The sequence below is a fragment of the Mobula hypostoma genome, chromosome 13 (genome assembly GCF_963921235.1).
Source record: "Mobula hypostoma chromosome 13, sMobHyp1.1, whole genome shotgun sequence".
Classification (NCBI taxonomy): Eukaryota; Metazoa; Chordata; class Chondrichthyes; order Myliobatiformes; family Myliobatidae; genus Mobula; species Mobula hypostoma.
Window position 1 is genome coordinate 93,870,693 of NC_086109.1, and position 20,029 is coordinate 93,890,721.

The window sequence follows — 20,029 nt, forward strand, 5'->3', positions numbered from 1 at the left end:
TACCAGCATGTTAGAGAGGGTGCAGCTTCGACGTGTTACCGTGAAAAAAAATACAAAAAATGACGTAAGTTAAAAGTAAGAAGAAAGTAAGAATACTGATCGGAACGGTTGTACCAGGCTGCATGCACGATCGGCGCATGTGCACTTAATGACGTATTGAATTGAATTGACTTTATTTCTTACACCCTTCACATATATGAGGAGTAAAAATCTTTTACGTTACATCTCCGTCTAAATGTGCAATATGCAATTTACAGTGATTTGTAATAAATACCATGTACAACAGGACAGTCAATATAACATAGAAATACAATTGTATCAGCATGAATTAATCAGTCTGACGGCCTGGTGGAAGAAGCTGTCCCAGAGTCTGTTGGTCCTGGCTTTTATGCTGCGGTACCGCTTCCTGGATTGTAACAGCTGGAACAGTCTGTGGCTGGGGTGACTCGGGTCCCCAATGATCCTTCGGGCCCTTTTTGCACACCCCTCTTTGTAAATGTCCTGAATCGTGGGAAGTTCACATTTACAAATGTGCTGGGCTGTCAGCACCACTCTTTGCAGATTCCTGCTGTCACAATGGGGGCGCTGGTAGCGGACCCAAATGCAAGACACAGACACTGAAGTACAAGGCACAGGACTTGACTGGAGTAGGGACATGACAGGATACAGACAAGGAGCAGAGACAAGAACACAGACTTGGGCTAGAACATAGACTGGACACAGGGAACCCAGACAAGGAACTATGAACTAGGAGCCTGGGCTTGGACTCCGAGCCAGAGACTGGACAAGGACCCAGGACCTGGGTCTTGCCTCGGGCTCAGACCCCAGACCTAGGCAAGGACATAACATGGCTACAGGACAGGACGTGGCTGGGGTCTTGGCTCTTGAGGCTTGAGGCTGGAGCTCGGAGACAGACTTGGAACTATACATCAACATAGAGCCAGGACTTATCCTTCGAAAAGCCAGGACCCATCTTTAACACGACACTAACACCAGACTGGACAGTACATAGACATAGAGCCAGAACTTATACTTGGACAAGCCAGGTCTCAACTTTATCTCCACACCAAGGTGGGACAGGACTATCCGTCCGGTAACGGCAGAACAGCCGGACATACCCAACAGAGGCAAAGACAAGACAAGACAGGTTCCCCTGCAGGGCAACAGCAGAACAGCCTGATTTACCCCACGGAGGCGAGGACAAGACAAGACAGATCCCCCGCAGGGCAACAGCAGAACGGCCTGACTTACCCCACAGAGGCAAGGACAAGAAGAGACAAACACCAAAGAATGACAGACAGTTCCATTTCTGCATCAGGGTTGCTCCAAGTCGCAGTTAATACAAGCAACCTAGGCTGACTGTGGAAACAGCCGGGTCCCTACCTAGCTCGGAGTGGCTGGCAGCCACTCAGCTGGCCCGAGAATCAGCCGAATCCATACCACAAAGACAGCACCGACTACCGACAGCACGGCTCCATGAAGCGATGATTCTCCAACACGGCCTAAAGATGGCAAGTGGCCACTCTAGCCTTCCACCGGCAGGTTGCTCCCAGGAAATCTTGACAAGACAAACCTGCAGCCCACACTGGACCCCAAGGCTACTTATATTCCAAGCCCCAAGATGGGAATCAGGTGCCTACAACCTGCGATTGAGGGAAGTACAGTTCCTGTACCAGGCAGTGATGCAGCCAGTCAGGATGCTCTCAATTGTGCCCCTGTAGAAAGTCCTTAGGATTTGGGGACCCATACCAAACTTCTTCAATTGTCTGAGGTGGAAGAGGTGCTGTTGGGCTTTTTTCACCACACAGCTGGTATGTTGGGACCACATGAGATCCTCGGTGATATGTATGCTGAGGAACTTTGCTATGTTTTGATGTACATGTGGTAATCTTTAAATAAAGCTAATCTTTTAAGTTGTCTGAGGAGTTGGAGTAACCATAAGACATTGGAGCAGAATTAAGCCATTCAGCCCATCGAGTCTGCTCCACTATTTGACCTTGGTTGATTTATTATCCCTCTCAACCTCATTCAAGTTCAATCATCATTCAACCAGACATAAATATAGCCAAATGAAACAGCGTCACTCTGGGGCCAAGGTGCCAAACGTATTACCAACAGCACACGGTACACTGCAAGTAACACATATGGCTACAAAAGCAAAAAGAAAACATACAGACTCAAAGAAAAACAATACAGCCCCCAAGTCCCTGAATGACATGGCCTGTAGGTTTATGGTAAGTTGTCCTGGTCAACTTGTAGTTCTGAGCCAACACCGGAGGTCAGTACCAATGGGAGGGGCCAGTCCCCAGCCCAGTACGGACTCCAGTGGTCCCGTAGAGGCCTCTGCTCTCTCCCGCACTTGCCCTGGTGTCTTCTCCCCTAGGTGGCTGCAACAGGCGACTCCAGGGTCCAAGGGCCTAGTCCTGGCCACAACCGAGGCAACGCAGCTCCCCTACCGTCGGTCTCACCAATGAACCAGTGAGTCAGAGTTGTCGTATGCTACACTACCAATGTCCAATAGGGTCTAGCAATCGCAGTAAAAACATCCAAGACAATCACTTGCACTGCGTGCCGTCCAACGGCTCACGACAAACACAGGTGACAACACAACACCAGTACGCACTAAGCCCAGCTCCATTGCTTTCGAGCATCTCGCCAATGGGATAGTCCTGCAGTACTCGATGTTCTCAGTATCCAATTGTGTCTTGTGATCGCAAAACAAGACCTAAAGGACAGACAGTTACACCTTTCACTGGACCTGGAGTGGCCACTACATCCAAGCCGTCACCATCTTACCGGAAGTAATTCTTCTGGCTTCGTCCTGTAACCTTTGACACTCTTACTGATCAAGAACTTAACGACCTCCGCTTTATGACTTGACCTCTGCAGCCCTCTATGGACCATATTTCCCAGTGAGACAGATCCACTATTGCTGATTGTATTAAGTTATTTATTTATTGAGATACAGCACTGCCCTCCGGCCCTTCAAGCTGTGCTGCCCAGCGATCCTCCGATTTAATCCCAGCCTATAAAACCATAAGATAGAAGCACAGAATTTGGCCATTTGGCCCATCAAGTCTTCTCCGTCATTTCATCATGGCTGATCCATTTTCCCTCTCTGCCCCAATCTCCTGCCTTCTCCCCGTATCCCTTTAATCAAGAATCTATCAACCTCTGCCTTAAATACACATAAAGTCTTGGCCCCCAGACCCACCTGTGGCAAAGAATTCCACAGATTCCCCACACCCTCTTGACGAGAGAAATTCCTTCTCATCTCTATTCGAAAAGGACTTCCCTCTATTCCGAGACCGTGTCCCCTGGTCTGAGACTCCCCGACTTTTGGAAACATCTACTCTGTCGAGGCCTTTCAATGTTCAAAATGCTGGAGGAACCCAGCAGGCTAAGCGCATCTAGGAATATAGTACAGTAGATGTTTTGGCCCGAAACGTCGACTGTACTCTTTTCCCCGATGCTGCCTGGCCTGCTGAGTTCCTCCAGCATTTCATGTGTGTTGGTCGGATTTCCAGCATCTGCAGATTTTCTCTTGTTTGCCTTTCAACATTTGATGAGTTTCAGTGAGATCCCCCCTCATTCTTCCGAATTCCGGCGAGTACAGACCCAGAGCCCTTAAACACTCCTTGTGACAAACCTTTCAATCCCAGAATCATTTTTGTGAACCTCCTTTGCACCCTCTCCAATCCTTTCTTGGATAAGGGGCCCAAAACTGCTCACAATACTCCAAGCGAGGCCTCATCACTGCCTTTTCCAGCCTCAGCTTTTATATTCTAGTCCTCTCAAAATACATGCTAACATCACATTTGCCTCCCTCACCGCCGTCTACGTTCTTGATACAGAATCTGCAGGCGTTGTTATCACCTGCCAGGTTCCTTGTGCAAATGTATCAACTAAACTTTAGCTCCAGGCTCTTTCTTTATTGCATTAGTTTAAGGTCAGAAGTCACAAGCAATGGAATTTGTTCAATTTGCTGATTACCGATGTAAATTACATTCAGGGAGAGCGCTCTATAATTTTGACAGGTCAACTATGACTCATCAGTGCTCCTCTGACCGTACCTGGGCCTTGTACGCCTGCACCCTTCAACCTTTGACCTTTACAGTTATAGGCAGATCCTGAAACGATAACACCGTGTCATGGGCTCAGATCTTTGGGTCTGTTAGCAAGGCAAGATCGGAGAGAAAGAAGCCTGTGGAATTCCTTTAATTTCACACACAATCGGGCATTGTGTAGCCAACAGTCCCTGCATTGATTTAACTGTAGTTTACGATTTAGTTTTCAAGTGAAGGATCAGTATCAATGTCTAAGGAGCACTTTATTTGTTTCCTAGTTGTTTGCTTTGTTCTTGTGTGGGATGGTCTGATTTGGGCGCCCCTTCCCCCTCCTACACACTCTGCGTTGGAGCCTCCCCTTCTCCGATGCTGTGCTGCGAACCAGCCACCTGCGGTCCACTCCCCCCCACCCCCGGCCTGTCACTTCCGGATTGTAACTCGCCAGCGCATACCCAGGGTCCTCACACCTGCGTTCCACTCCGTTACAGAAGGACACGAAGACCTGTTCGCGATCTCCTCTACTGCCACGGTGAGGCCAAGCTCGAGCTGGAGGAGCAAAGCCTCATATTCTGAATGGGTAGCCTCCGAAGTGCTCCAGTCCGCCATTGCTTCTGGCTGGACACTCAGTGATTCACCATATCTGTGCTCCTTGGGATCTAAGCAACACACACTCACACAAAATGTACAAAATGTAGCAGCCTAAATCTCAACCGTACTCTTTTCCATAGATGCAGCCTGGTCTGCTGAGTTGCTTCAGCATTTTGTGTGTATTGCTTGGATTTCCAGCATCTGCAGATTTTCTCATCGTTGAGATTTATGCCAGCTAGCTCAATAATTCTCTTGACAAGTGCTTTTCAGGAACAGCCCATGTGACTCTCACAGCCCAGCCTCATTAAACCTGTACAAACCTCAAACATTACTTCACTTAACTCAAGGTCACATGCAGGAATTCAAATTTGAAAGCCTTTGGAGGGGTATGTCAAATTGAAGGGAAAAGCCTACGAAAAGTAGTGGATATGGCCCAGTCCATCACGAGTAAAGCCCTCTGCACCATTGAGCATGTCTACACAGAGAGCTGTCACAGGAAAGCAGCATCCATCATCAACGACCCCCACCACCCAGGTCATGCTCTCTTCTCACTGTTGCCATCAGGAAGAAGATACAGGAGCATCAGGACCCACATCACCAGGTTCAGGAACAGTTATTACCCCCCAGCCATCAGGCTCTTGAACCAAAGGGAATAACTTCACTCAGCTTTTACTCACCCCATCACCGAACAGTTTCCCGCAGCCTATGGACTCACTTTCAAGGACTCTTGATGTTCTCGATATTTATTGCTTATTTATTTATTACTATTATTATCATTTCTTTTTGTACTTGCGGATTGATTGTTTGTCCTGTTGGGTGTGGTTGTTCATTGATTCCATTGTGTCTCTTGTATTTACTGTGATTGCCTGCAAGGCAATGAATCTCTGAGTTGTACATAGTGACATGTATGTACTTTGATAATGAATTTACTTTAAAGTTTGAGGCATATTAAATGCAAGCATTCTAGCCTTGTTAATGAATACTGGGCGGGGGCGGGGGGGGTAGATTTGTTCCAAGTGCCTGACTTCCCACACTCATCACAATTCAACTCAGCAGTGAGCAGTGAGCAGTGAGCAGTGAGCTCATTTTATTGTTATCTCAATTCTGCCGATATGCATTCCATGGCCACTTTACCTCCTGTATCTAATAAAGTGGCCATTGTGTGTATGTTCATGGTCTTCTGCCGCTGTAGCCCATCCACTTTAACGTTCCACGTGTTGTGTGTTCAGAGATGCTCTTCTGCACACCACTGTTGTAACGAGTGATTATTTGAGTTACTGTCACCTTCCTGTCAGCTTGAACCAGTCTGGCCTTTCTCCCCTGACCTCTCTCATTAACAAGGCATTTTCACCCACAGAACTGCTGCTCACTGGATGTTTTTATTTGTTTTTCAGACCATTCTCTGTAAACTCTAGAGACTGTTGAGCGTGAAAATCCCAGATCAGCAAACCACCTCATCTGACATCAATAATCATTTCATAGAACATAGAAACTTAGAAATCTACAGCATTTTACAGGCCCTTCAACCCACAATGTTGTGCCAACTATGTAGCCTACTCTAGAAACTGCCTAGAATTTCCCTACTGCATTTCATGGACAAAGTCACTTTGATCACATGTCATCCCCATTCTGATGTTTGGTCTGAACAACAACTGAACCTCTTGACCGTGTCTGCATGCTTTTATACATTAAGTTGCTGCCACATAATTGGCTGATTAGATATTTGCATTAGCAAGCTTGCGTACAGTGTACCTAATAAAGTGGTCACTGAGAGTATAACTCTGTTAGTTCCAACATCGATTTCTCTAACTTCTGATAATCTCTGTCCTTTTCTCTATTTCCATTCCACATTTGGGTTTACACACAGTAATCTGCAGATGCTGTTGTCAAAGGAACACTCACAATGCGCTGGAGGAACTCAGCAGGTCAGTCAGCATCAGTTGAAAAGATTAGTCGACGTTTCGTGCTGAAACCCTTTGTCAGGACTGAATCAGTTGAAAAGATTAGTCGACATTTTGGGCCGAAACCCTTCGTCAGGACTGAATCAGTCTTTTCCTTCGATACATTACTGCTCCCCAACTTTTCCTTCGATACATTGACCACTACATTGGTGGTGCTTCCTGCACCCATGCTGAGCTCGTCAATTTCATCGACTTTACTTCAAACTTCCACCCTGCCCTCAAATTCACTTGGTCTATCTCTGACACTTCTCTCCCCTTTCTCGATGTCTCGATCTCCATCTCTGGAGACAGACTGTCCACTGACATCTTCTACAAGCCCACTGACTCACATAACTACCTCAACTATACCTCTTCCCACCCTGCCACATGCAAAAATGCCATTCCCTATTCCCAGTTCCTCCGTCTCCACCGCATCTGCACCCAGGATGAGGCTTTCCATTCCAGGACATCTCAAATGTCCTCTTTCTTTAAGGATCGTGGTTTCCCTTCTACGGTGATCAATGATGCCCTCACCCGCATCTCCTCCATTTCCCGCACTTCGGCCCTCACCCCATCTTCCCGCCGCCACAACAGGGACACAGTTCCCCTTGTCCTCACCTACCACCCCACCAGCCTCCGGATCCAGCACATTATCCTCCGCAACTTCTGCCACCTTCAACAGGACCCCACCACTAAGCACATCTCTTTCCCTCTCCACCCCTCTCCGCTTTCCACAGGGATCGATCCCTCCGCGACTCACTTACCCGCACATCCATCCCCATGGATCTCCCACCCGGCACTTATCCCTGTAAGCGTAAGTGCTACACATGTCCCTACACCTCCTCTCTTGCCACCATTCAGGGCCCCAAACTGTCCTTGCAGGTGAGGCAACACTTCACCTGTGGGTCTGTTGGAGTCATCTATTGCATCCGGTGCTCTCGGTGCGGCCTCCTCTGCATCGGTGAAACCTGACACAGATTGGGGGACCGCTTCGTTGAGCACCTCCACTCTGTCCACCACAACAGACAGGATCTCCCGGTAGCCACCCACTTCAACTCTACTTCCCATTCCCATTCAGATATGTACATACATGGCCTCCTCTACTGCCATGATGAGGCTAAACTCGGGTTGGAGGAACAACACCTCATATACCGTCTAGGTAGTCTCCAGCCCCTTGGTATGAACATAGGATTCTCCAACTTCCAGTAATTCCCTCGCCCTCCCTTCCTCTATCCCTATTTCACATCACCTCCCTCATAGTTCCACCTCCTTCTATGACTGCGCATTGTTTTTCTGCCAATCACCTCCCTGCTTCCCCTCCCCCACCCCTTTGTCTTTCAAATTACTGTTTTTTTCAACTACCAGCATTCTTCAAACCCTCCCCAAAGTTCTTTAGTCCTGACAAAGGGTTTCGGCCCGAACCGTCGACTAATCTTTTCAACTGATGCTGACTGACCTGCTGAGTTCCTCCAGCACATTGTGAGTGTTCCACATTTGGTTTTCCTTCTCACCTCTTGTCATCTCCTCACCTGCCCATCCCCTCAGAGGTGACAGCCTCTAGACTAATGTTTCCTGTGTTGCTTGCAGGTGTCCAGAGGCAGATCGTGCACTGTCTGGAGAAAATCGCGGGGATTGTTGAAGAACAGTATTGTGAGCTTGCGACACGACCTGATGACCGACAGCGGAACTGTCACACTGAGCCTTGTCCAGCCCGGTGAGTGACCAGCCCAGAGACCAGAGTGTACATCCTCAGTCCTACCCTCACTCCAAGCACTAGCCTCCTGTCTTTATACAGAATAGCACTGGGTCCACATTCAGTTCTGTGTCCACTGTACTTCACTGTCTCAGACCTTACGTCTCTCCCTGTCTCTGTAACCCAGACATCCCACCTCTCCCGGAAGTTCCGGGAGTCTCCCGCATATTAATAGTGGCTCCCTGATGCCCGCAAATTATATACAATGTCCCAGAAACCAATTTTTTTGAGGGAGAGAAAGAGAGAGCGCGAGGGAGAGAGAGAGTGCAAATGAGAGCAAGAGAGCAAGCGAGAGAAAGAGAGAGCGCGCGAGAGAGAGAGAGCAAGTGAGAGTGAGAGAGCGAGCGCCAGAAAGAGAGAGTGCCCAAGAGAGAGAGCGAGAGCGCAAGAGCGGGCGAGAGAAAGAGAGAGCACGAGAGAGAGAGAGCAAGTGAGAGTGAGAGAGCGTGCACATGAGAGAGAGAGAGCACGCGCCATGGCAGAGTGTTCCAAAAAAAAATAAAACGTACGTCACCCCAGACTACACTAAAGTGTACCCCTGCCTAATAGGGGTCAAAAATAATGACAGTGTTGCTCACTACGCTGTTTGCAACAGTGACTTTTCTATTGTCCATGGTGGGTTAAGACTGTAAAAGACATATTGAGGTGAGTTTAACAGGTGTCATTCGTTCATTAGCATAGCTAACGTTATTTAAACTAGCTGGCTGGCTGCTAAGGAGCTACTCTATTGCAGACATCCCACCTCTCCCGGAAGTCTCCCGCAAATTGATGGTCCTACCTCCCTGAAATGAGTTTTTGCAGGGTGGGATGTCTGGTAACCCTCTCCTTCCCCTCTACCCCGCCCGTCTCTGTAATTCTCTCTCTCTCTTCTCTCCTTCCTTGTCTCTGTAACCCTCTCCTTCCCCTCTACCTCTCCCTGTCCCTAATTCTTTCCCTCCCCTACTCCTCTCCCTATCCGTGTAACGCTCTCCCTCCCCTACCCCCGCTCCCTCTGTAACCCTCTCTCTCCGTCTCTAATTCTTTCCCTCCCCTACTCCTCTCCCTGCCCTCCACTCCCCCGCATCTCAGGACCCTCCTCCCTGCATCCTTTAGAGATTTTCCTCTGTCTGTTCCCCCTTTACCCCCCGCCACCCCCATTGCCCTGGTTGCACTCCTGTGAAATGACTTATTCAAGGTGCCACATAAATGTGATCATTGGCGGGACGTTATGGTGCGAGAGGAAGTTATTGTTGGGCAGAATCTGAACTTCAGTCATTCGAAGTAAAACTCCCTGCCAGGGAAGGTCATCCGTAATCTGTTGGTGACGGGAATATAAGAAAGTATCTGAGGTTACAGTGGAACGTTGATCGACTGGGCCAGTGGGTTGAGGAATGGCAACACATTTTCATGCAGATAAATGTGAGCCAATCCATTCTAAGACAAATTAGGGCAGGGGTTGCTGATGAAGTGGCAGGGATTTGGGGAATGTGTAGAGCAGAGTGCAGGTACGTGGTTCCCTGAAAGTGGCCGTTCAGGTAGACGGGGTGGTGAAGAAGCCGTTTGGCACACTTGCTTTCATCGGTCAGAATATCGAGTTCCCGCTGTACAAGATGATTTGAAGACCATTTTTGCAGTTCTGGTTGCCCTGGGTCAATAAACTCGAAAAGGCACAAAAACCGTTTACAGGACTGGAGGTTTCGAGTTGGGGTGGTACAGTGGCGTAGCACTTTACGATGCTGACTGTAAGTTCAGAGTTCGATTCCTGCCGCTGTCTGTAGGAGCTTGTACGTTCTCCTGAGGATGTCGTGGGTTTCCTCCGGGTGCTCCAGGTTCCTCCCGCTTCACCAAGACATACGAGTTAGCATTAGTAATTTGTGGGCATGCTACACTGGTGCTGGAAGCAGGGTGACACTTGTGATTTGCCCCCAGCACATTCTTGAACTGTGTTAGCTGTTGACGCAAGCGACGTATTTCACTGTTTGTTTCGATGCCACTGTGACACACAAAGCTAATGTTTATAAGGAGCAGCTGGGCTGGTCCCTGGAGTATGAGAGGAAGAGGAGGTGACCTTGTGGAGGTTGATAAAATTGCAAGAAGTATCAATAAGAGCAACACACACAAAATGCTGGAGGACAGTAGATGTTTTGGGCAGAAACCTGCTGAAAAGTTTTGGCCCAGAACATCGACTGTTTTTTTCCATAGATGCTGCCTGGCCTGCTGAGTTCCTCCAGCATTTTGTGTGTGCTGCTTTGATTTCCAGCATCTGCAGATTTTCTCTTGTTTGTTGTAGTAGTAGTAGTAGTCATACTTTATTAATCCCGGGGGAAATTGGTTTTTGTTACAGTTGCTCCATAAATAATAAATAGTAATAGAACAATAAATACTTAAATAGTAATATGTAACTTATGCCAATACATTATGAAATAAGTCCAGGACCAGCCTATTGGCTCAGGATGTCTGACCCTCCAAGGGAGGAGTTGTAAAGTTTGATGGCCATAGGCAGGAATGACTTCCTATGATGCTCTGTGTTGCATCTCGGTGGAATGAGTCTCTGGCTGAATGTACTCCTGTGCCCAACCAGTACATTATGTAGTGGATGGGAGACATTGACCAAGATGGCATGCAACTTGGACAGCATCCTCTTTTCAGACACCACCGTGAGAGAGTCCAGTTCCACCCCCACAACATCACTGGCCTTACGAATGAGTTTGTTGATTCTGTTGCTGTCTGTCACCCTCAGCCTGCTGCCATAGCACACAACAGCAAACATGATAGCACTGGCCACCACAGACTTGTAGAACATCCTCAGCATCGTCTGGCAGATGTTAAAGGACCTCAGTCTCCTCAGGAAATAGAGACGGCGAATAGAGTAATAGGGGTAGAAATAAGATGAAAGGCCACAGCCTTCTTCCCAGGGTGAGGGAGTCCATAACTAGACGGCACAGGTTTAAACTGAGAGGGGAAAGATTTAAAATAGAGCTCAGGGGCAGGGTTTTCGTACAGCACATGGAACGAGCTGTGGTTGAGGTAGGTACGATAATATCATTTCAGAAGCACTTGGTTAGGTGGACGGAGGGGTGTGTCTTAGATACAGGCCAAACGTAGGAAATTGGGGCGAGCTGGGTGGTCGGCATGGACTGATGGGCTGAAGGGCCTGTATCTATGCCATATGACTCTATGACGCTGCTGGGGGTGGTGGTAGAGGCAGATACGTTTGGGACATTGAAGAGACTGTTAGATAGGCACATGGATGATAGGAAAATATAGGGCTATATGGGGGGAAGGGTTAGACCGATCTTAGGGTTTTTTCCCTTTCTATATTATGAATTGCTTTGAACTGCTGCTGCTGCTAAGTTAACAAATTTTACAACACATACCAGTGATAATAACCTGATTCTGATAGTACAGTTTAAAAGTAGTACAACATCGTGGACCAAAATACCCATTCTGTGCTGTAACGTACTGCGTTCGACACTCAGTGGCCAATTTATTAGGTACACCAGTACAGCTGCTCAATGCAACTATCTCATCAGCCAATCATGTGGCTCAATGCATGAAAGCATGCAGACATGGTCAAGAGGTTCAGTTGTTGTTCAGACCAAACATCAGAATGAGGAAGGAATGTGATCTAAGTGACTTTGATCATGGAATGATTGTTGGTGTCAGGTGGGGTGGTTTGAGTATCTCAGAAACTGCTGATCTCTTGAGATTTTCATGCACAACAGTCTCTAGCGTTTACAGAGAATGGTGCGAGAAACAAAAACATCCAGTGAGCTGCAGTTCTTTGGGCAAAAGTGCCTTATTCATGAGAGGGGTCAAAGAAGAATGGCTAGACTGGTTCAAGTGTCGGGAAGGCAGATATATATCCATGCGTTAGAACAGTGGTGTGCAGAAGAGCATCTCTGAACACACAACACATCGAACTGTGAAGTGGATGGGCTACAGCAGCAGCAGACTATGGACATACGGAAATACAGGAGGTACCTTCTGAACCTTGTTAAAGTGGCCACTGACCGTATGTTCTGAGAGAGGGTTGCTTTTCCCTCTGGACATAGTGAGGCTGACTTTGCTGTCTTTATTTCCTCAGGTGGTGGGCCGGAGAGTGGCAGGCGTGCTCGGCGTCATGTGGGGAAACGGGGACCATGAGGAGGACCACCCTATGCATCCAGAGCGTGGGTCTCGATGAGCAGCGGGCTCTCCAACCCTCTGACTGTCAGCATACGCCCAAGCCCGAAGACACCGGCCCTTGCAACAGGGAGATCCCCTGCCCCTCGGACTGGAGCGCAGACAACTGGCCAGAGGTGAGAGGGCAAAGGTTAAATGTCAAGCCAGTCGTGCTGAGACGGGGCTGTTTTTTTTCTTAAAATTAAAAACACAAGATTCTGTAGATGCTGGAAATCCTGAGCAACGCACACAAAATGCTGGAAGGACGGCACAGTTCCTTAGCACAGCGTTCCCCAACCACTGGGCCGCGGACCGGTACCGGGCCGCAAAGCATGTGCTACCGGGCCGCGAGGAAACGATATGAGTCAGCTGCACCTTTCCTCATTTCCTGTCACGCACTGTTGAACTTGATCATAGGGTTGCCAACCGTCCCATATTTGCCGGGACGTCCTGTATACTGGGCTAAATTGGTTTGTCCCATACGGGACTGCCTTTGTTCCGTATTTCCCCTGCTAAGGTAGAGTGTTCCTATGAAAATTTTCGTGCTGAAATGGTGTAAAGTGCAGAAGCAATTACCATTAATTTATATGGGAAAAATTTTTGAGCGTTCCCAGACCCAAAAAATAGCCTACCAAATCATACCAAATAACACATAAAACCTAAAATAACACTAACATATAGTAAAAGCAGGAATGATATGATAAATACACAGCCTATATAAAGTAGAAATAATGTATGTACAGTATAATCGGGAAGATTAAGCCAAAACCGATTTGTGGAAAAAAAATCGGCACATACGTGCATGTGCACGTCACATATATGCACGTCACTCATGCGCACACAGGTGCCCGCGCAAGGCTTCACGGTCATGGTAGTTTTTCTCGGGGTAAACACAAGTGTCCCAGGATTTGACTGCTACTTTTGTCCCTTACTTGGGAGTGAGAAAGTTGGCAACCCTAACTGTAAAAGACACGTTGAGGTGAGTTTAACCCTACTTGAACACCCCCGGTCGGCTGGTCCGCAAGAATATTGTCAATATTAAACCGGTCCACAGTGCAAGAAAGGTTGGGGATCCCTGCCTTAGTAGTTAGCGTAACACTATTACAGCGCGAGCTATAAAATCGGGGTTCAATTCCCACTGCTGTCTGTAAGGAGTTTGTATGTTCTCCCCGTTTCAGCAGTAGGTTTCCTCCGGGTGTTCTGGTTTTCTCCCACATTCCAAAGACGTACAAGCTCGGGTTAGTAAGTTACGGGCATGTTATGTTGGCACTGGAAGCATGGGAACACTTGTGGGCTGCCCCTGGCACAATTTTCATTGATTTAATTTGACTCAATTAATGCATTTCACTGTATGTTTTGATGTACATGTGACAAATAAAGATTATCTTTAATCTTTGTAAAAGAACTGAGGCAAGTCAGATAACATCTATGGAGAGGGCTAAACAGTTGATGTTTCCGTCCTGATGAACGGTCTCAGCCCGAAACTTTGACTGTCTATTCCTCTCCATAGATGCTGCCTGACCTGCTGAGTTCCTCCAGCATTTTGTGTGCGTGGCTTTAAAATCATTTAGGCAATGATTGTCAGCCAATTAGATCAACAAGGAAGTGGTCTCTCTCAAGTAACTTGTCTGGTATCAGTTCCTTCTTACTGAGGTGACCCTTCAGATTCAGATTCATTTATTTGTCACATGTACGTGGAACCGTACAGTGAAACGAGTCGTTCGGGGGCAGCCCGCGAGTGTCGCCACACACGCCGGCACCAATATAGCATTCCCACGATGCTCAGCAGAACACAGAACACACCAAGCAACAAAACAGCAGAGCAAGCACTTCTGCTCCCTCCCTCCCACTCACACAAGCAACACTCACTTCCAGGCCTCCCATGCACTCCAAAACCACCTCGAAACGTGGTGCTGAGTAGCTCTTGCCTCAGTGTCAGGTTCGCTGTTTAAAATAAATATCTGTAATACAAAAGAGACAAGTGCTTTAGATTACGAGAACACTCAGTCCTCTTTTATTGTCATTTAGAAATGCATACATGCATTAAGAAATGATACAATATAGGATGGATACAATATAATATGGGAGATTCCGCAGATGCTGGAAATCCAGAGCAACACCAACAAAATGCTGGAGGAACTCAACAGGTCAGGCAACATCCGTGGAAATGAATAAACTGTCGACATTTCAGGCCGAGACCCTTCTTCAGGACTGGAAAGGAAGGGGAAAGATGCCAGAATAAAGAGTTGGGGGAAGGGGAAGGAGGATAGCTCGAAGGTGATAGGTCAGGCCAGGTGGGTAGGAGAGGTAAAGGGCTGGAGAGGAGAGTGGACCATGGGAGAAAGGGAAGGAGGAGGGGACCCAGCAGGGAGGTGATGGACAGGTGAGAAGAGCTAAGGGGCCAGAGTGGAAATAGGATAAGTGGGAGGGGAGGGATTTTTTTTAAAGGAAGGAGAAATCAATACTTATGCCATCAGGTTGGAGGGTACCCAGACAGAATATATGGTGTTTCTCCTCTACCCTGAGGGTGGCCTCGTCTGGCACGCTGCTTTAGCCACATTTGTTAGTTGTTTTCATTCACGTTGGGGATCTGCACGTTGCTAGCAAGGCCAGACGATGGGTTGAACGTGGTGGTGCACAGTGTACTCTGTATATCTTACACATAGCATGTCGGGCAGAGCGGTAGCATAGTGGTTAGCACAATGGCTTACAGTATGGACGACCCAGGTTCAATTCCCACCCCTGTCTGTAAGGAGTTTATACGTTCTCCCCATGACCGCGTGGGTTTCCTCCGGGTGCTCCGGTTTCCTCCCACAGTCCAAAGACGTACCGGTTGGTAGGCCAATTGGTCATTGTAGATTCCCCTGTGATAGGCAAGGGTTAACTGGGGGGGGGGGGTTGCTGGACAGTAAGGCTTGAAGGGCCAGAAGGGCCTATTCCAATAAAAATGTTTAAATAACAAATGGAACAGTACCTGTGTTTTGTGCGAGACATACACCACTGATTTAGCAGTCATTATCATTTCGGGAATGAAAGGGATGAAAGTAGAAGTGCTTGCTGGGTCTGGGCCTGTACTTGCTGGACTTCAGAAGAAATCTTATCGAAACGTACCAAATATTAAAAGGCCAAGATACAGTGGATGCGAAGAGGATGTTTCCTCTAGTGCGGGAGTCTAGGACCAGAGGGCACATCGTCAGAATAGTGGGACGTCCCTTTAGAACAGAGATGAAGAGGAATTTCTTTAGCCAGACGGTGGGTAATCAGTGGAATTTATTGCCACAGGCAGCTGTGGAGGCCAAGTCTTTGAGTATATTTAAAGCAGAGGTTGATAGGTTACTGATTAATGAGGGTGTCAATGGTTATTTATGGGGAAAAGGCAGGAGAATAGGGTTGAGAGGGATAATAAATCAGCCATGATGGAATGGCAGAGCAGGATCAATGGGCCAAAAGGCCTAATTCTGCTCCTATGTCTTATGGTCTTATCAGTTCCAGCTCATCTTTAGTGAGTACAACGGAAAAGGATATAATCTTGCTCGAGATTTTAAGTTCCCATTTTGTTTTTATTTTTCCTCAGTGCTCTGTCACCTGTGGACAAGGTGTGCAGGAACGGAGTGTTGTGTGCCTGAACAACACCAACATGACCTGCAGTCTGGAGGTGAAACCAGCTGCAACAAGGCCCTGTCACCTGAAGCCGTGCCCTGGACTCTGGCCAGGATTCACACTGCACGACTGGTCTGGAAGTGGAGCTTCCAGCAAGGAGATGTATAACGAGGTGGGATTCAACCTGAACTTTGGCCCCGGCGCTACAAACGAAGGGGAGAATTCCAACCGAATCCCTCCCATTCCCAACTCCTATCCATCCTTTATCAACGCACAAACTCCACAGCCACAGCCCCCCAAAGGCAACAAGATAACCAATTACATCATTGAAGATGACTTCACCAAAAGCGAGGAATCCTCCAAACCAAACATCTTTGTCGATGACTTCTACTATGATTATAACTTCATCAACTTCCACGAAGACCTTGAGTATGGCCCAGAAGGCTGGCTGGATTTCAGCGAAGAGGAGAAGATGGGTGAAGACAGTAAACATGAAGAAGACCATTTGGAAACAAATAACATCTCAGACGGCGTTTGGGAGAAGTTACCCAATCAAAACGAGGATGGGGCCTCTGTTGAAAGGCCAGGATCTAATGAGCTGGACAATGTTCCATTGGAACCTACAGCAAAAAGCCTGGAGAATATGGCGGTAACTAATAATCAGGTCACAACTGCTACCTCAAACATAGACTCAGTTGATAGTGAAGAATACACTACTGAGAATCTCAGGGTTACCGAGGCTACGTCAAGTGAATTGTACAACACTGGCAGTGAAGATATTGATAAAGAAATGTACGAGGCAGATGAGCTGCTTCCTGTCCAAAATATGACAGTACCCAACGTTAAAGAGGCTATTTATCCTGGATCTTCACCGAATGATGATCAGGACATTGATCTTAACACAGCAGCGACCCTGACATCTTATTATAACAACTCCCGAAGACCACCATTCCCCACCTCTCCACCTAGTACAAGCATCCCCAGTGCTTCAACAGCAAGTGACCTCAACTGGAAGGTGAAAGACTGGAACTCTGAGGGCCACGGCACGAGTGAGGGTAATTCCAGCAGTGCCAAGAAGCAGGGCAGTCTGTATAATCGAAATGCTGGTGGCCTTCGAGAACCTCCTGAGAGTGTCGGGCAAGAAGGGGACCTGGAATCGAGGGAGACCGTGGATGGAGAGGGGGCGGATCCTGTACAAAATGGGACAGATGTGCCTGGGATTCCAAGTGAGGTTTCAAATGTGACGATCAGCAGCAGAGAGGAATTAAGTGTTAACCACGGACACTCCCAGCAGCAAGACACCATTGCTGGCCATCCAGCTGTTACTGATAACTCCTGGCACGATCTCCATGCTGACACCAATAACGTAGTGCCCACACCTCCAGTCCCAATGGATCCAAAAGATATTCCTGCTCCAGAAGAGATACATTGGACAACGAGGCACGGACAAACCTGGTCAAGCTTGGCAGATGGACATAGTTTAAACAGCTCTTCAGAATTCCCAGGAGAGGTTGAAACATCTCCGGGAAATGTATTTCTACCTGGTGCATCTGACGAGGACACTGACCATGTGAGTGTGCTCTCTCAGTGTAGCCCCTCAGTGACACAGGCCGACGTATTCTTCACGTCAGATGTGACCACGTCAGGAGGACTGCTGTCACCAGACGCAAGTCAGCTGCCAGTGGTGGGAACCCCTCCCGCCACCACGGTGATGCCGCCAGGACTGGGCTCTCCACTGCAAGACCGGACCACAACTGGGGAAGGCCAGGGAGAGAGTGTAAAGCCAGTTCGGGCAACACCCTCCAGCCACCCGTTCGTTCCTCTGGTGCCTTCAGATTCTAGCTCCACTTTGTCGGTGCACGTGGGGGCAAGACTAGCTGAAGCCCCATCACCAACCTCTGCAATGACTACAGAAGCCATCTCCCCCAGAACCACTACCTCTACTGCCGACGTTGTTCCTGGTCCTAACTTGACAACAACTGCCTCAGATTTAAGCACACAGCCCACATTGGCAGAGGGTGTGACAGAGCCAAGCAGCACTTTGCGTTCTCCTTCCTGGACGAGTGACTCTGTACCTCTGGAGCAGATTGCAACAACACTTGTTGACTCAAGCAACGCGAGAACTGATTCACCGAGCTCCCACTCTGGAGCCAGATCCAAGGAGGGCCCGGCCAATCCGAGTATCACCGACGCGGGAGGTGCTGGGATTGGGATCGGAGGCAGTTCCCCTGGATCCATCGCGGGGAGCTCACCGGTTCCTGTCCCTACAGTCTGCCTTCCGGGTCTCTCCGGGTATACCCCGTCCCCGAGGCCAATGCTGGGTGTCCAGGCAACTGAAACCGACTCAGTGAGGGATGCAACCGTCGACCCAGCCTCTGAGGCAGATGTGGAATCCCTGTCTTACTGGGTGGTTGGCAACTGGAGTGAGGCAAGTACTGAGGGTTAACCCGGAGGGGGTGGGGTGGGGAGGGAATAAGGAATTATAATAAAAAGCGATAGCTATTCGGCCCCTCGATCCTGTTCCACTTTCACTGAGGTCAGGGTGAACTTCACCCTAACTCTGCTGCTTTCTCTCCAGGCCTCGTGTTCAGCCACAGAATCTACATAGAAGAAACACAGAAAATCTACAGCACATTACAGGCCCTTCGGCCCACAATGTTGTGCCGACCATGTAACCGACTCTAGAAACTGCCTAGAATTTCCCTACCGCATAGCCCTCTGTGTTTCTGATTTAAGGAGATGGGTAATTAGTGTGGACAAACTCTGTCGAGGGGGGGTTCCACAACTGCTATACCCAAGACATAAATCTTTAGTGCCAAGATTAGACCCCTTGCCTGCAGGAGAGGGTGTCTTTTTCGTCGTCATCATTATCTGCCATGTCGTGTGATGTGGGCAATCATGGTCTTCCATCTGTTGTTATTTTTTTCTCCATCCACGACCATGATTGTTCTTGGCAAATTTTTCTACAGAAGTGGTTTGCCATTGCCTTCTTCTGGGCAGTGACTTTACAAGACGGGTGACCCCAGCCATTATCAATACTCTTTAGAGATTGTATGGCTGGCGTCAGTGGTCGCATAACCAAGACTTGTGATGTGCACCGGCTGCTCATACGACCATCATGTTCCCATGGCTTCACGTGACCCTGATCAGGTGGTTCACCTTGTCCGAGGGTGACCTGCAGGCTAGTGGAGGAAAAGAGCACCTCACACCTCCTTTGGTAGAGATGTACCTCCACCCCGCCACCCCGGTATGTCATTGAGTTTCAGAATAACAGAGCATGGAAACATGCCCTTTGGCCCAACTCGTCCATGGCAACCAAGGAGCCCTCCTAAGCTAGGCCTGTTTACCCGTGTTTGACCCCTATCCCTCTAAACCTCTAAACAAAATTGTAACGTCAAAACAGTAAGCTGATGGCTGCCCTCTTGCTGTGCCAAGAGTGGCATCTCCCTCTCCCTCATTAGTGAGAGAGAGGGCCTTTTGAGATGGCAAAGTGTTGGGATGGACTGTAGTTTTTTGATGGATGTGGCCTTTAGGGGCTTTGCAAGGTGGGTGGTGGGGCTAATGCTTTTGCTGGAGCAAGGGCGGGGAGGGTTGATGCTTTTTGTGCTGCTTGTGCATTGGTGGGGAGGGGGTTCTAACATTTTTCTGCCATTCGTTCGTTGTTTTTTTTCCACTCTGTTTCAGGGATATCTGCAAAGAGTAAGAATTTCAGGTTGTGTACTGTGTGCTTTCTGATGTGTACTGTGTGCTTTCTGATATTAAATCGAACTATTGAACAATTGAACCATTCAACCTTTCCTATCCTTGTACGTTCCAAATGACTTTTAAATCTACATACAAGATCTTGGAGCACTGTTCTGAAGAACTGTAGGGGAATTTCCCCAGCACCCCACTGCACATCAGTGCAATAATATCAGCAAGTTATCAATTGGTTATAT

At 48.2% G+C, this 20,029-nt stretch overlaps 1 protein-coding gene across 3 annotated transcripts in view; it reads left to right on the forward strand.

The window, feature by feature from the left end:
• The window catches only part of LOC134355789 (A disintegrin and metalloproteinase with thrombospondin motifs 7), a 203,747-nt gene that overhangs the window by 145,518 nt on the left and 38,200 nt on the right, over window positions 1–20,029 (forward strand). For all 3 annotated transcript variants that reach the window (XR_010020204.1, XM_063066203.1, XM_063066204.1), the window contains 3 exons: window positions 8,183–8,309; window positions 12,415–12,628; window positions 16,066–18,519. Coding sequence is in view for 2 of the 3 variants with exons in the window: in XM_063066203.1 (XP_062922273.1) it covers window positions 8,183–8,309; window positions 12,415–12,628; window positions 16,066–18,519 (2,795 nt within the window). In the remaining variant the exon portion in view is untranslated. The remainder of the gene's footprint in view (window positions 1–8,182; window positions 8,310–12,414; window positions 12,629–16,065; window positions 18,520–20,029) is intronic.